The sequence below is a fragment of the Theropithecus gelada genome, chromosome 1 (assembly GCF_003255815.1).
Source record: "Theropithecus gelada isolate Dixy chromosome 1, Tgel_1.0, whole genome shotgun sequence".
NCBI lineage: Eukaryota > Metazoa > Chordata > Mammalia > Primates > Cercopithecidae > Theropithecus > Theropithecus gelada.
In genome coordinates this window covers 27,910,861-27,925,582 of record NC_037668.1, presented here as the reverse complement: position 1 = coordinate 27,925,582, position 14,722 = coordinate 27,910,861, and the positions used below count along the sequence as shown (strand labels likewise).

General features: G+C 44.8%; 1 protein-coding gene across 2 annotated transcripts in view; it reads right to left on the bottom strand.

Annotated features, from left to right (window-relative positions):
- The window catches only part of NOS1AP (nitric oxide synthase 1 adaptor protein), a 314,730-nt gene that overhangs the window by 68,742 nt on the left and 231,266 nt on the right, over nucleotides 1-14,722 (bottom strand). For both annotated transcript variants that reach the window (XM_025388290.1, XM_025388282.1), the window contains exon 3: nucleotides 12,680-12,772. In XM_025388290.1, coding sequence (XP_025244075.1) covers nucleotides 12,680-12,772 — 93 coding nt within the window. The remainder of the gene's footprint in view (nucleotides 1-12,679; nucleotides 12,773-14,722) is intronic.

Sequence of the window (14,722 nt, the reverse complement as noted above, 5' to 3'; positions counted from 1 at the left end):
GTAAACATCCCTCACTAGACAAGTTTTCCAGACTACCTGCTACCATAGTGAATTTTCTTTGTATGTATTCTACTTAACAGTGATCCCCGCCAAACCTGGTAAAATGAACTGGATCCCTGATCAGCATGGTATAGAGACGCAGCCTTTTAATGTTCCAGCCATGACACACCTCCTAACCCAGCAGACTGGTTTATAGCACTTTTTTTAATGACCTCATAATGAGCACACATTAGGCTGGTTTCCAACTGATGCACTGAAATTTTTCAGAGTTAAAGCCCAAATACCTGCATGCATATTGTAAACATCCAATATCATCATTCTCCATAGTAATCCTTCAAACAGCAAAATATAATAATATGCTTAAAAGATGGTTTGATCTCAGGGCAAAATCTTTACAACATAAATATTAAATTAAGTCACATCTCTAGCCATAACCGCATATTCTACCTGCACTTTTAATTCAATGCAGTTAGCAATGTGTATGAAGCTCTGGAGTCCATCTATTGAGTCTATTTTAGCTATTGTATTTTTCAGTTCTAATATCTCTATTTGGTTGTTTCTTTTTCTTTGCTGAGACTCTACTTTTTCATTTGTTTTAAAAGTTTTTATAGCTGCTCGTGGAAGCATTTTTGTGATGGCTCTCTCAAAATCTTTGTCAGATAATTCTAACATCTCTGTTATCTTGGTGTTAGCACCAATTGATTGTCTTTTCTTCATAGAAATTGAGATTTTCCTCATTCCTGGTAACGTGAGTGATTTTCAATTGAAGCCTAGACATTTTGAGTATTGTAAGACTCTAGATGTTATTTAAACTTTCTGTATTCACTGTCTTACTGTGATACTAAACAAGGGAAGGAGTAGGATGCCACCTTATTACCCCCAGAAGGGAGTGAAGGCTGCGTTCCCACTCGGCCTCTGCTGATACACAGGGGAAGCAAGCTCCTCATTACTGCTGGGTGTGGGCGGGAGTTCTAGGTTCCCACTGGGCTTCCAATTAGGGGTAGGGGTGCCTTGGAGTTCCCACATGGCATCCACTGACAACATACACAGTCAGTGGCTTCATGACTGCAGGTCAGCGGTAGAAGTGTAGCTTCTCCACAGACACCACATGGGAAACGGGAGCGAGAAGGGTGGTGCGGGACACTCGTTACCAGCTGGGAGGGAAGAAGGGCCTGGCCCCCTTCTCAGCCTTTGGTGGCACCACCGGAGGGGGTGTTGGGGCACCTCATTACAGCCCAACAAGGGTGGAAGCCTGGGCTCCGGCTCAGTCACAGGGGCCTGGGTGGCGGTGCGGCCGGTCTTCCGTGGATTGTTTGGCTGGAAGAGAGTGGTTATTGTGGACAGTTTTCTGCCTTGTTGTGCTGCCCCTTTTCTCCTCTTTGGCTGGAGAGAGCAGGCTTTTGTTGGGGCTTTTATGCCTGTTCCTACTGGCATGTGTGAGTTGAGTTGCCAGCTTCTTCAGCTCTGCATCTGGGATGTATGAGGTGAAAGAAACCCAGGGAATTCACAACTATGTAGTTTGTGGGTCCCTAGGTTCCTAGCTAGGCTGCCCTCTCTCCACCTCTCAGAACCTTCGGATGTTGATTTTATATATAACGTCTAGGGTTTTCAGCTGTACTTAGCAGGAGGAATAGGGTAAAGTGCATCTACTTGGTCTTCCCAGAAGTAAAAGTCTGGTTCATGTTTTTTTGTTTGTTTGTTTTGTTGTTGTTGTTGTTTTTTAAAAAAAAAACTACAGTTGCCTTGGCTCCACCTCTTGAGAGACATGAATACAGTGGGTCAGAGGTAAGGCCCGATAATCTGTAGCTTTAAGAAACATTTCAAGTGGTGCTGATGTGACCCTAGGGTTGAGAGCCACTGCTACACACCAAAGAAAGACTGGACTGAAATCCTCAGCCAGAGGGTCTCTTTCACACACCACACACTGCTCTGGAGTCTCAGGCCTGGCACAGGGAGCTCCCCTGACATTTCAGAGGGTCAACTGACCACAGTCCCACTGTCTCAGGCCAGGGCCCACCTCAGTGTACTCAGGAAGTGGCTGCTGTGGCTTAAACACTTGGTGGGGCGTCAGCAGAGGTGCTTTGCTCCTGAGAGAATGCATCTTTACTTCTCTCATGCTCTTATCATCAAGGCAGTCTGCTCCCAACAGTCCTTGCAGCTCTGGTGTGATTTTCAAAGTGACCGAGCCAATGACTCAATACACCAAAGAGGCTGTGAACTCCAACCAGCCACATGCCCTGTCCCTTTCTGAGGAAAGCAGCCCCAAAGAGGGTCTGAATGAGGGTGGTTTGGTTTATGCTGCACATGTCTGAGGAAGCCAACTGTGCTAACCTGGCCATGACTGGCTGGGGTCAGGATCCCCACCTGACTGACCATGGGGAGCCAGCAAGGGGCTGGCATTAAACCACTCAATCATTGAGCTCTACAGTAAAAAGACCCAACTCTACCCAATCGATTCCTCTCTCTGGAGAATATCAAATCCTAAGTGGAGTCTAGGCTGAGCCCCATAACGGTGGACAGTTTTTGTGACCAGTGACTCTATTTCCACTCACACTGGCGGCAACACTGAGGGAGAGGATGCGTCTGGTGCCAACTCATGTTTCCTCCAAGCCTTGCAATGCACCTCCGTTATCAAAGCTAACCCGGGCAAGCCTCTTCTCAGCAATTCTATAGAATGTAACTAAGACATTCATTAAAAGGAAAGAATAATGAGGCAAAATAATACAGAACAACTATTTTCTTTCTCTGGCAGATGTGAATAGGAGGACAGAGAAACCAGGTTCCCAGGGCCCCTTGGGTTAATTTAATAAGAATGAGCATTGGCACGGTCTACAGAAGCCAAAACATACTTTACTTTTAAAAGAGGTCCCAGAACCCATATAGAATGTCCTGAAGAAGGGGAAAACCAAAAGGATCTTTTCACCAACCTACTTATTTTCGTTTTCTGAAGATCTCATTAAAATCTAGTCCTGTCACTTTACAGACCTTCATCCTTGGATGAAAAATATTAAATCTATGAGGAGATCAGGAAATTATCAAGATAACTCAATGGGTTTGGGGAGTAGCAGGGACTCACCAGTGTTTTGGTTACTCAAGGAACTAATGCAAATACTGTTGGAGCTTTGTTTTTGAGACGGAGTCTCGCTCTGTCGCCAGGCTGGAGTGCAGTGGCGCAATCTTGGCTCACTGCAACCTCTGCCTCCGGGGTTCAAGCGATTCTCCTGCCTCAGTCTCCCAAGTAGCTGGGACTACAGGCATGCGCCAGCATGCCCAGCTAATTTTTGTATATTTAGTAGAGATGGGGTTTCACCATGTTGGCCAGGCTGGTCTTGAACTCCTAAGCTCAGGTGATCCGCCTGCTTCCGGCCTCCCAAAGTGCTGGGATTACAGGCATGAGCCACCGCACCCCGCCACTGTTGGAGCTTTTTAACCCAATCTCCTCAAGGCCTACATGATAGTCCAAGAACTTTAGAACTAAAGGGTCTCCACCCCTCCCCCACTGCACCTCTTTCAAATAATACCCTGAGGAGTGTAGTCACTCAAGCAAGGTGTCACCCTTTGTTAGTAGCCCAGCCAAGAGTAAAAACAAATTCTCCTGATGTTTGGACTAGTGCTGACTCCACTACTCAGGCACAATTCATAGGCAATGCAATATAATGAATAGCTTAACTTAGAGGGAGGCCCCGCTTCACGTATCTCACGTGACTTTATGATTGTCACCAATGGGTCTTAATTTAAGAACAATTTGATTCTTCCTTTCTCTTGGTCTGAAATTATGTCTTTTATTGCCCCTATTTTGCAAGTATTTCAAAGAAAAAAACAAAACAACACAAACCAGCCCCTCCTCACTTCTCTATATGGAAATACTCTTCTAAGGAAAAACAATTACAAAAAAAAAAATTGAAATGAGAAGAAAAACAGGAAGAAAAACGAATTTCCCAGACCTATGGGATCATAAATCAAAGTTGGTTTCAAAAATAGATAGGACAGAGATGCATTACTGAACAATAACTGCAGCCAAACTCAGTTTAACTGTCTTTGAAGTCTTTTTTTTTTTCCTTTAAAAAAAAAAAAAAAAAAAAAAAACCTTGAAAATAAAGACTTGGGGCGCGGTGGCTCACGCCTGTAATCCCAGCACTTTGGGAGGCCGAGATGGGCGGATCACGAGGTCAGGAGATCAAGACCATCCTGGCTAACACGGTGAAACCCCGTCTCTACTAAAAAACACAAAAAACTAGCTGGGCGAGGTGGCGGGCGCCTGTAGTCCCAGCTACTCGGGAGGCTGAGGCAGGAGAATGGCGTGAACCCGGGAGGCGGAGCTTGCAGTGAGCTGAGATCCGGCCACTGCACTCCAGCCTGGGCGACAGAGCGAGACTCCGTCTCAAAAAAAAAAAAAAAAAAAAAAAAAAAGAAAGAAAACAAAGACTTGGAGTCTTGGTAGCTATGTGAGGGAAATTTCAGTTTTGCTACTCACTGTCCAGGATCAGCTGTGGTCTCCATGATATGCCAGGAAATGAGGACATTTTCAGTTCAGATGGGAATGGAAGGAAAGAGGAGGAAAAAGAGAGGAGGAAAGGAGGGGACACACACCTCTAAAGCTGTCAGCACCTCTCTGAGTACCTTCTGGGGAAAGGGGGACCTTCACAGGCTTATTTACTGCAAACAGCCCAGGGGAGCCGCAGGACTGGGCACTAGCAGGGCTGGTCTTCAGCCTCCTTCCACCACGAGTGCAGGGTCAGGCAGGGCTCCCACCGGAGCAGGAGCACTAGCAGCAGCAGCAGCAGTGGTGAGGCCAATACGCTAAGTGCTCAAGGAGACAAAGATTGGCCTCTTCACTCACTCCAGAAATAAAGCAAATGGAGACAAAATTATGAGTAGGGAGGGAGTGCCTGGTGGAGCAGATTAATTAGTCCTAGGGGCAACTGCCTGGCATTCTGCCACGCCCCAACTCTGTATGTGGATATGTGTAACTCCTTTCTCTTATTCCTGTGCCCTCCGTGCCTGTCAAGGACACTCACGGCACGGCTGAGCCTTTTAGGAGGTCTCTAAACTAGAGTTTATTAACCTGTCTCTCTTTCTGTGCCATCTCCTCCCTTCCCCTCTTCTCTTTGTTTATGAATTCCTTACTCTAGGGTATTTTTAAAAGTCAGTGAGAGAGAGGGAGTAGCTTAACTTGAAGGAAGGCTCAACTTCATATCTTGGTTAGTAAACATTTTCTGGAGTGAGAAAGGAAGGTGTGATCATAGAGTGTACACCACAGACCTCCAGTCACAGGGAGGTGCACCCAAGGGCCCCAGCTGCTGCACTCTGAAATTCATTATCATGTTGGTTCAGGAGCTATGCTTTCCACAGACTGATCCAGCCAGTGACTGAGAATGGAGGGATACTAAGGCAGGCCTGTTCCTGGGAGATGTGCGGATCCAGACAGACAACTTTGGCTTCTGGACACCCTGAAGCCTTGCCAAGCCTTTCTCAGACCGCACTGCAGTCTAAGAGCCTTTTGCTAACCTTCCTTCCTTCCTTCCTCCCCTCTCTCTCGCACTCAGGGGCAGGCCTCCCTGCAGCCTGACGGCCCTCCCAGCCTTTCTCAGATGCTTCCTCATTTTCTCCCACAGGCATTTAACAATGTCTTGGCATCACCTTCTCAGAGGACCTAGACTAACACAGAAAGTGAGAAGGTGAGAAAGCAAAGATATAGGAAAGTCATCTGTATCTGCTTCGTTTTTCATTCTCATAGTTGATATGGGGAAAAGAGTCCTTTCCTCCATTTAGGGAAAGAACTTCTACATAACGCTTTCAGATTACTAAAATTGGTCTCCACCTTAAAGGTGACCACTGAGGCTCAGAGAAGTTGACTTATTTCCCTCCAAGGCCACCTAGTCCAGTGATAAATAAAATCCAACTCTTCTACCTGCAGTCTGCAGGTAGTCTGCAACTCCAAATGATGAAATCAGTCTTTCACTGTCCACTACCAGGAAGTTCTTTGCTTTCCACAGAGGAAGGGGATAAAGGGCTTGCTCTGTATGCTTTTGTAAGACCACTGAATGGGGTAAGCGCAACTTTGATATAGGACCTTCTCTTTCCTTTATCTGTTGAGTGCAAATGTCAAGTCCTCCATGGAAATTCACAGCCACTTTGTCATTCTAAAAGCTCCTGGCAAGGAATGTTATATGGGAACTGGTTTAGAGGTAGGTCTTCCTAGAACCGTGCCAAGAAGAGAAAACAGAGTCAGGAATAATTATCACAGTGGTCCTTTCTCCTTTTGACATGTGGAAATGGATATGGCATCTCTGAAGCCCTTCCTCAGGAATGCTAAAGTAGAGGAGAAATTTGTACTGACATTCATTTCCTATCCCTACTAGAAATTATCAGTAGGCATATCACAAAGCCTGCAAGCTTCACAATTATCCATGCAGCATTATTCAAGCACCTAATAGCAGTGGTGACTTAAAAAAAAATTGCAAAGGCCATATAAACTCAGTTTGACAACTTCTCCATGCTTCTAGATAGAATGGGATTACACTGAAAATAAAGCTATCTCTCTCCTTCAGGTATAACCTATGGATATAGGAACGTGCATTTCAAAATTGAAGCAGTAATAAATCCTCCCACGATGTGCACAATTCCTAATAGGCCTGTTTTTAAAGTAGCAGAAAATAAAGATGGCCAAGAAACACAATATGGTGGAAAGAAGACTGGATGAAGTTTAGGGCCTAGATTCACACCCTGGATGTCAGTAACTACCCGGGTGTCCTTAGGGACAGTCACTGGACTTCTCTTATCCTCTGTTGCTACATCTAATCAATTAGAGGATCAGGCTAAATCATTTTTTAAGTCTCCTTTACTCCTCTTTGGCTAAATTCTGGTTCTATAATTCTGAGTGCCTCCTTTTCTTAATTCGATCTGACTTCTGTGTTTCCATAGTAACCAGCACTACTGTTTGGGCAGGAACATAGTTTCCCTGTGATGTAATGCACCCATGACAGAGTACAGGTTAGGAGTTAAAGACTCTGGCTTAATTAATTAGGCATTTCCTATGGAGTGGTTATTATCCAAAAGGGTCCAAAAAGATCAGTCACACACACAGCAACAGAGCAGTGGAAAGAACCTGCTCGGAATTTAAGTAAGACAAGGTTCGAACCTTGACTTCACCACTGATAGGATCTGAGATTCAGGCAAGTTGCTCAATCTGCTTTTGAACAATCGTAAGAATGGTATCTACCTAACAGGACAGTTGTAGGATTTGTTAAGTGTAAACATGCATCAAACAAGGCCTGGGCAATAGCAGGTACTCAACATCAGTGTTAGCTATTACTATTAGCTGTTCTCATTGTCACCTTAGTGTGTAATTACTTACATCAGTTTGCTCCCTCTGGTCTTCTACTTTTCCAAACAGATGAATTAAGATTTGAGGGAGGACATGGTCCCTGCCCGCTAAAGCTAACAACCTATGGGGGAAAGAGATAAATAACTGCAACGCAATTTTATAAAACCTGTAATAGATCTATGCGTGCATACAGTGACAAAGAATAATTTTGCAGGGAAGAGTTCATATCTAATATCCTTATATAACCTATGCAGATTCTTGAACATGGTAGACACACAGTGAATTAATGAAAATGATGGTGCCTTTTTAGAATGTTGCCTTAGGAGATCCCAACAAAGTTATTGGTTCATAAGAGAAACCATATAAAACTGAAGCCCTTTGGGTCCTTTATTAGAAAAATCCCTTGGATGAAGTTCAAGACTAGTCTTTCTTATTCAGGATTCCACTCCCTAGCAAATGGTGCTATAGTGTGATTCCAGTATTATAATAACTAATCATTATATATACATGGAAAAGATAATTACTTGAGCCTAGATGCGAGTTGAAGAAAATGTGCTGGTTGAGAGACATCAAAGTACAGCTAATTATCTTAGTAACTGAGTTTACATCACAAATGCAACCTAAGATTCATAAAGAATTTGAAATTCATGATCTACTGGCATCAGTTCAAGATGACAGCATTTTTAGATATTTGTTATTATAAACAAAAAGATATTTTTTACATCTCAATGAGAGTTGATTATATCTGGCCACTGCTGACACTAGTATAATGCACCTGAAGATTACAGTCACCTGAACAAATCCTACAATTAATGCTATGGAATTAGCAATTTTTATGGAAGCCTTCCTATATTTGAGAAAGGATCTCATCCTTGTTTTTTTTTCTTTCTTTCTTTTAAACTGGCAGATTGACAGGAAGAAAAAGAGGAAGGACAATATGATAAAGGTAACAAACTAGACTTCATTTGATCCAATTGCTAAGTACTTATTTTTTCATAATTTAATGACATTACTACACACAAATAATATTCAATCATGCAGCTAGCGAACAGCCACAATTACTGAAAACATAATACATATGTCTGGTGCCCAGGCAAGTGCTGGGCTTACAAAGATGGCTCCTGCCCTTAAAAAGTTCACTGGAGGGCAGGGACTCACTGTAAACACAGTTCTCAGCCAGCAAACACATCACCATTCACCAGTTACAGAAAGGCTGGAGAAAGAGGAGGCTCGATGGCTGCTTCAGAGATGTTGGACCTCAGAGGGTCCCCTCCTGCCCTAGAAGATTGGGAAACAACAACATAGTGATCCACTCAGACTCCAGGGGCTGTTTTTGTTTTGTTTTGTTTTTGTGGTTTGTTGTTGTTGGTGTTGGTAGTCCAGTAGGTTCTCAAAGACCTAAATACATTCAGGTGACCTATATATACACACAAATACCAAAAAGCTTGGTTCCAGAGCTGGCACAGAGTATTTGAGCTAGAAAAGCTAAAGTGATCACCTAATTGAACTCTTCACAGTTGAAGCTGAGAGAGGCAAAATAACATGCTTAGAACCACAGGCCAGGAAGGGTAGAGCCAGGACCGAAACCCAGGTCTTCTCAAATGGGCTGAGGGTTCCTCCCAGCTTGTCACACTGACCCAGTGAAAATCAACAAGCTAATTGTGGGAGGAGAGGACTATTCAACGTTTTTACCCACTAGCCTGGCACGAGCACCAACGAATCAGTGGGCAATGTCAGGCCGTACATGGTACCATTGCCTCACGGCTGAACACAGGCTACGGCTGTCTCTACACCTACAGCTACTTGGCAAAGAGCTCTAGTTCTTAACCTAATCATGATGGTGATCCGTGAAATTTGCCAAGTATTCCATTTCCTTGGAGAAAATTGTGCATTTACACAATAGCATGTCTACTCTCACCTCTCTCAATTCTATAAGCAGAGAGAGAGAGAGAGAGAGAGAGAGAGAGAGAGAGAGAAAGTGTGCATGTATCTGAGTGTAGTGGTAGCATTAAGATACCAGAGAACTGTCACAAGAGAACAAGATGACAAAAAGGCTGATTGCTGTTCATGTGCATTCATCTGTCTGAGATGGTGTAAAATGAACCCTGTGATTAAAGGCGTTATTCAAATCACAGCCATGGCCCTGAAACGGACACTAAGTGTGGGTGCAGGAAACAAGATGGGCGGCTCCATTTTCCCAAGCCTGGCATCAGAAGAGTTAGATCTAGGAAAGACCTGCTAGACCGTCTCTTTTCGGGGCCAGCAGGAGGGTGAAACCACACTGGAGATTATCCAGGATATATTTTCAAAGTGAGTCATGAGGTCCCATGCACTCCCTCAGGGAGACGCTACTCCAGCCTGGTTTTCATGTGCTTAGTGGAGGCGGGGCAGCTTATCTACAGGTGATACCTCAGTGCACCACTGCTTCATGTGATCCAACCTCAGTTTTCTCACATGCACAGTGGGGAAGCCACCACATATGGTAAAGGTACATGGGAGAGACAGTGAGGTAGGAAACAAGACTGTGCCCTAAGGACAAAACTATGAAGTTTCCCCATGATGGACAACAGAGGTGTATGAAGATATCTGAAAGGGACAGAGCAGGTGTTTACATTTAACCTAATCAAAAGAAAACAGGCTGGGCTCAGTGGCTCACACCTGTAATCCTAGCACTTTGGGAGGCTGAGGTGGGTGGATCAGCTGAGGTCAGGGGTTTGAGACCACCTGGCCACCATGGCGAAACCCTGTCTACTAAAAATATAAAAATTAGCTGGGCGTGGTGGCAGGCGCCAGTAATCACAGCTACTTGGGAGGCTGAGGCAGGGGAATCACTTGAACCCAGGGGCTAGAGGTTGCAGTGAGCCGAGATTGCACCATTTCACTCCAGCCTGGGCAAAAGAGCGAAACTCCACCAAGGAAGGAAGGAGGAAGGAAGGAAGGGAGGGAGGGAGGGAGGGAGGGCAGGCAGGCAGGCAGGCAAGCAAACAAAGATATGTCAGTCAGAAATGGATATGTAGTGAGGTGGTGGGAAGATTCTGGGAGTGTCAGCCGTGGAAGTATAGAAGTCAGAGAGACACAGAAGCAAACCCTGGCAGGGTCTGTCCGACAGACTCCAGGAAAAGCATCTGCCCAATGGGGCCACTAGGAAGATTCACTGGCCCCATTTATTGTGGAGCCTGAGGCCAGCAGGCTGATTGCTCCATTTCTATGCTCACCCAGCAACCCTATAATAATTTGCCTTCTCCCATCACCTGCCTCTAGTAGAAAGAAAACATGCTTGTCAGGATAGTGTGAGTATTTGGTCCAGGAGACTGTTGCATGTGTCAGAGTGAATTAAGAAACTCTTAGTTTAGTTCATACATCAGCCTCTTTTGAGCTTTGTCAGTGTGAGTTAGCCTCCTAAGGCTCACAGGTTCGAAATGGATGAATCTGAACTTCTGACCTGAAAGGCTGACAGCTCAGCCTCTGGCGGGCTGTTCAGTGAGAAAACCATCTGTGTGGCTGCTTCTCCCAGTGACTGGGAGCCATGATGCTGACCAACAGAAACATCCACAGAGACTGCTGAAGGGCTGGGTGACGATGGGTGTGAAAGCATCATGCAGCCTGGGAAGCGCCCACAAACAGCAATCATTTTCTAGGCTGTTACATGAGGGCCCTGAGCCACCAGTCCCCTCACAGGAAGGGCTGAGGAAAGTCATCTTACACATGTGACAAAATTAGCCCATTTTTTTCCTCTGAGGATATCTCTTGCTCAAATTTGTATTGTTGTCATCCACAATTTCTTTAACAGGGCTTGACAGGCCTCGGCTTGCTTCAGCAACTGTCCTGCTGAGGAACTCCTAGAGGACAATACTCTAAAGACGGTCCCATGACTGTCCACTCCGTACATACATGTGAGAGGAGAAGAGGCAAAACAGATGTCCCCAGAGGAAGAACAAGATAGGGCCCATGCACACAGTAAAGGTTACAAAGGCAAATATATTTAATTCGCTATACTTGTGAATTTTGAAGAAGCTGGTTCTTTTATAAACAGTGTATCTTTTTTCTACATACTTGTAGCATCATAGCCATAAAACACTTTCTAAAACCACCAATGAAAGTTTTGAGGGAGCATGAAAGAACAAGTTTTGGATTAAGCTATAAGAGACCTTTATAATCATCCAGAGAGGAAAGGGGCTGCCTCAGGAAGTAGTAAATTTCCCATTACTACAGCTGTCCGATCATACACTGGACAATGCCCCTTGTAAGGACGTTATAAAGAAGATTTAAACCCTTGGATTGATATAATAAGTCCCCTTTAAGATCCCTCTCAGCTATATGGTTCTTCAAATTTACGTTGCCTACTATGATGCATCTGTCTTTGCTTCCATAACCTCCGCACTCTCCCTCTACCCCTGAGATTCAAGGTCTGCTTTAAGTCCCATTTGAATTAAGAGCAACTGAGATTTGGAACCAAAAGAAGCTCAGGAGGTCTATGTAGGAGTATGACATGGTGCTACCATCAATAAATGTAAAACAAAGGCATCATAAATAAAAAATAAAAACATCAGCAGAATTGAGAAACAGGGACAAAAAGGACTCCTCATATATCCTCAATCAGCCAAGCTCTTTTCTGTTTCTTTTTGGAAACACACATCCTCCCACCAAACGGATCTAGCCTTTCCAAGGGGTTAATGTTACCCTGCCACAACCACATACAACTGGTACAAAACAGATAAGTGTTTAAACAGCATATGCTCACTTGCTTGTCTCTCCCCAACTCAGAGGAATGGATGAATCCCCCTGCCCATCCTCCCGACCTGGCCACACCCTACCATCCCTGCACACGGAGTAGCAGCAGTGGCTGGGTCTTGAGGGACGATGTAAATATGGGCTGCAACAAGATGCAAGGACACACGTGGGCGGCGGGGAGTGGGGGCTGCATGGCACCTGGGGTGGGACTGAAGGTTGCTCCTGCAATCGAAGAGGACAGCTGCTGAGGAAGCCTCCTCTTGCTGCCCAATCCCACTGAACCCTGCTATTCTCACTAAAATTGAAAATATTTCCTACCATCAGGACTCAAAGATAAAGGTATGAAAATGGGGGGGGGGAGGTGTGAAGGCATGGATGACAGGAGGTGACTCCCATCACCTGGAGTACCAGGACTGACTGAGCCAATCGGTGACTAGGCCTTTGGCCCCGCCTCACCCTGCACTCTGCAGCAGCCTCTCAGCACCGTTGCTGCTCAAAGCAGAAGAGTTTGCCAGATAAGGGAGGGATTCTCTCTGGAGGGGTGCCCGGAAGAAAAAGGTACCCCATGCCTACCTCCCCTGCTTTCCTCTTCACCTCAGATTCTGGTTCAGAGCCACTTACCTTTTTCTTCTTCTTCAGAATGACTTTCACTCCATCCACTGAAACCATAATGCTCACTTTCTTCTTCTTGATGTTCTTGGCTTTAAACTCATACTGCAAGAGAGAAGAAAACAAAAAGAAAGTGCAATCTGATGAGATCAGTGCATCTACACAGACTCAGCTAGTCCACACCTGGAAAAAACGTCCCCAGACAGGTGTGGCAAACAGCTCCCGGGGGCAGGGAGCACCTCGGGGGATGTAAAAGCAGGTGGATGTCTGCAGGCAGGGCCCAGGCAATCTCTGGGTTAGAAACGGGACTCTGAATAGTCAATACCACTTCTCAGTCATCAGCTAGGGTAGATGGACTTCAACTACCCTCATGAAATGAAAACATAGTCTACTTGCAATATCCCATAAAAAATCAGAACCTTCCCTCAGTAACTCCTTCTATCATTTAATGACTTCCACAGTCAGGCAAGTATTCCTAGTGTCTCATCAAAGGCTGCTGAAACTACATTCCATCCTCAGCAAAGACTAACAGCTGGCACCAATCTTCACATCAGGGTTTTTTACACACTGAAAGATAATTATGAATTCTAAATTACTCTCTACAAGTTCAATTTCAAATTTCCTTTATCTGTGAGTCAGTCTACAAGTCTACCCACAGCCCTGTTAGCCTGAAGATTTTGGCACATCTAGAAAAGATATGGCCTCACAAACCATGTATTTGTTAGGTATTATTTAATTATATTTTTAATTGACAAATAATTGTACATATTCATGGGGTATATAGTGACAACCCCTGTGTCTTGAACTCTCTATTTGTAGTCCTAGACAGGGATGCTCCAACCACAGCCCCATACTGCTGATGGATGTTGGCCTCATCCTCAATCTCAGCTCTTTCTGGTACATCTGTTTATTCACAGCCATCTCTTACACTTGTGTAGCTATTCATAACTGGTGGTATAATTCTACATTCTCCTCAGTGAACTTCATTTTGAGTACTTCTCCAGTTTATTAAAATCATTTTCCCCTGATTCCCATCTTACTGTCACCACCTAGCAAACTTCACTCGAAAGTTCTCTAATCAAACATCTGGGCTACAGATTAAAAATTAAGAAACACACGACCCAGAGCCCACCCACATCTCTTCTCTAGGACCTTTTATACTCAAGACACCTGGAACAAGACACCTAGCACCTTGACGCATCTGAAACCTAGTTATTTCTACAGTTAGTGTTGATAGGCTTGAATCTAATCCATTCTGATGAGATAAAAACATAGCCTACTTTGGAAATCTCATTAGAAATCCAGAACTTTCTCTTCGCTGTGCCTTTTAATATTCTGATGTTACAAACTCAACTCAGAGCTTCCTACTATCCTGAATCTATCCTTTTCCTTAAAATCTCAGATCTTCTATTCCACTGTACAGAGTTATCGTTGATACTTCTTGGCTATCTGTTTCTACAAGAAACGTTCTTGTCTCTACAAGAATAGGACCTCACTAACTGAGGTAAGAGATCCTTCTTCACATTGTCATTGCAGGCTTTGGTCACAGCTGATTTGAGGGTCCTGGTGACAGCAACCTACATCACTGGTGACCTATAACCTACATCACTCCCAGCGTGGTGGTCACTTCCCCACCTCCACACTACCCTGTCAGCAGCTCTTGTTTTACTAAGGGGCCCTGGAAGAAGAGCAAACCAGAGCAGCAAACACACGGGGACAGAAGGAAACTCTGCTTCAGCCCGGGAACTCCAGGCCAATTAATAGTAAAGAGCAAAGGGGAAACGGGTGGCAGGGAGGGAGATGGAGACAGAGAAGGAGAGGTGCATCTGACAGGATTTTTTTTTGCACTGGAGTCTGGCTTAGGTAGGACAGGACCTCAGCCATGTAACAAATTCCTCTCTAGGTCGGCAGCCACAAACCAGTGAAGGTTAAAGTTGGTTTGATTGGCATGCACTTGAGGACATGGCTCCAGTTTGCAGTGTGTCACCCTGACTGCAGCATTCTGCTCAGCTGCAGTGCTGGATGAACTCAAATAACCTCTGGGTGGGAGAACCG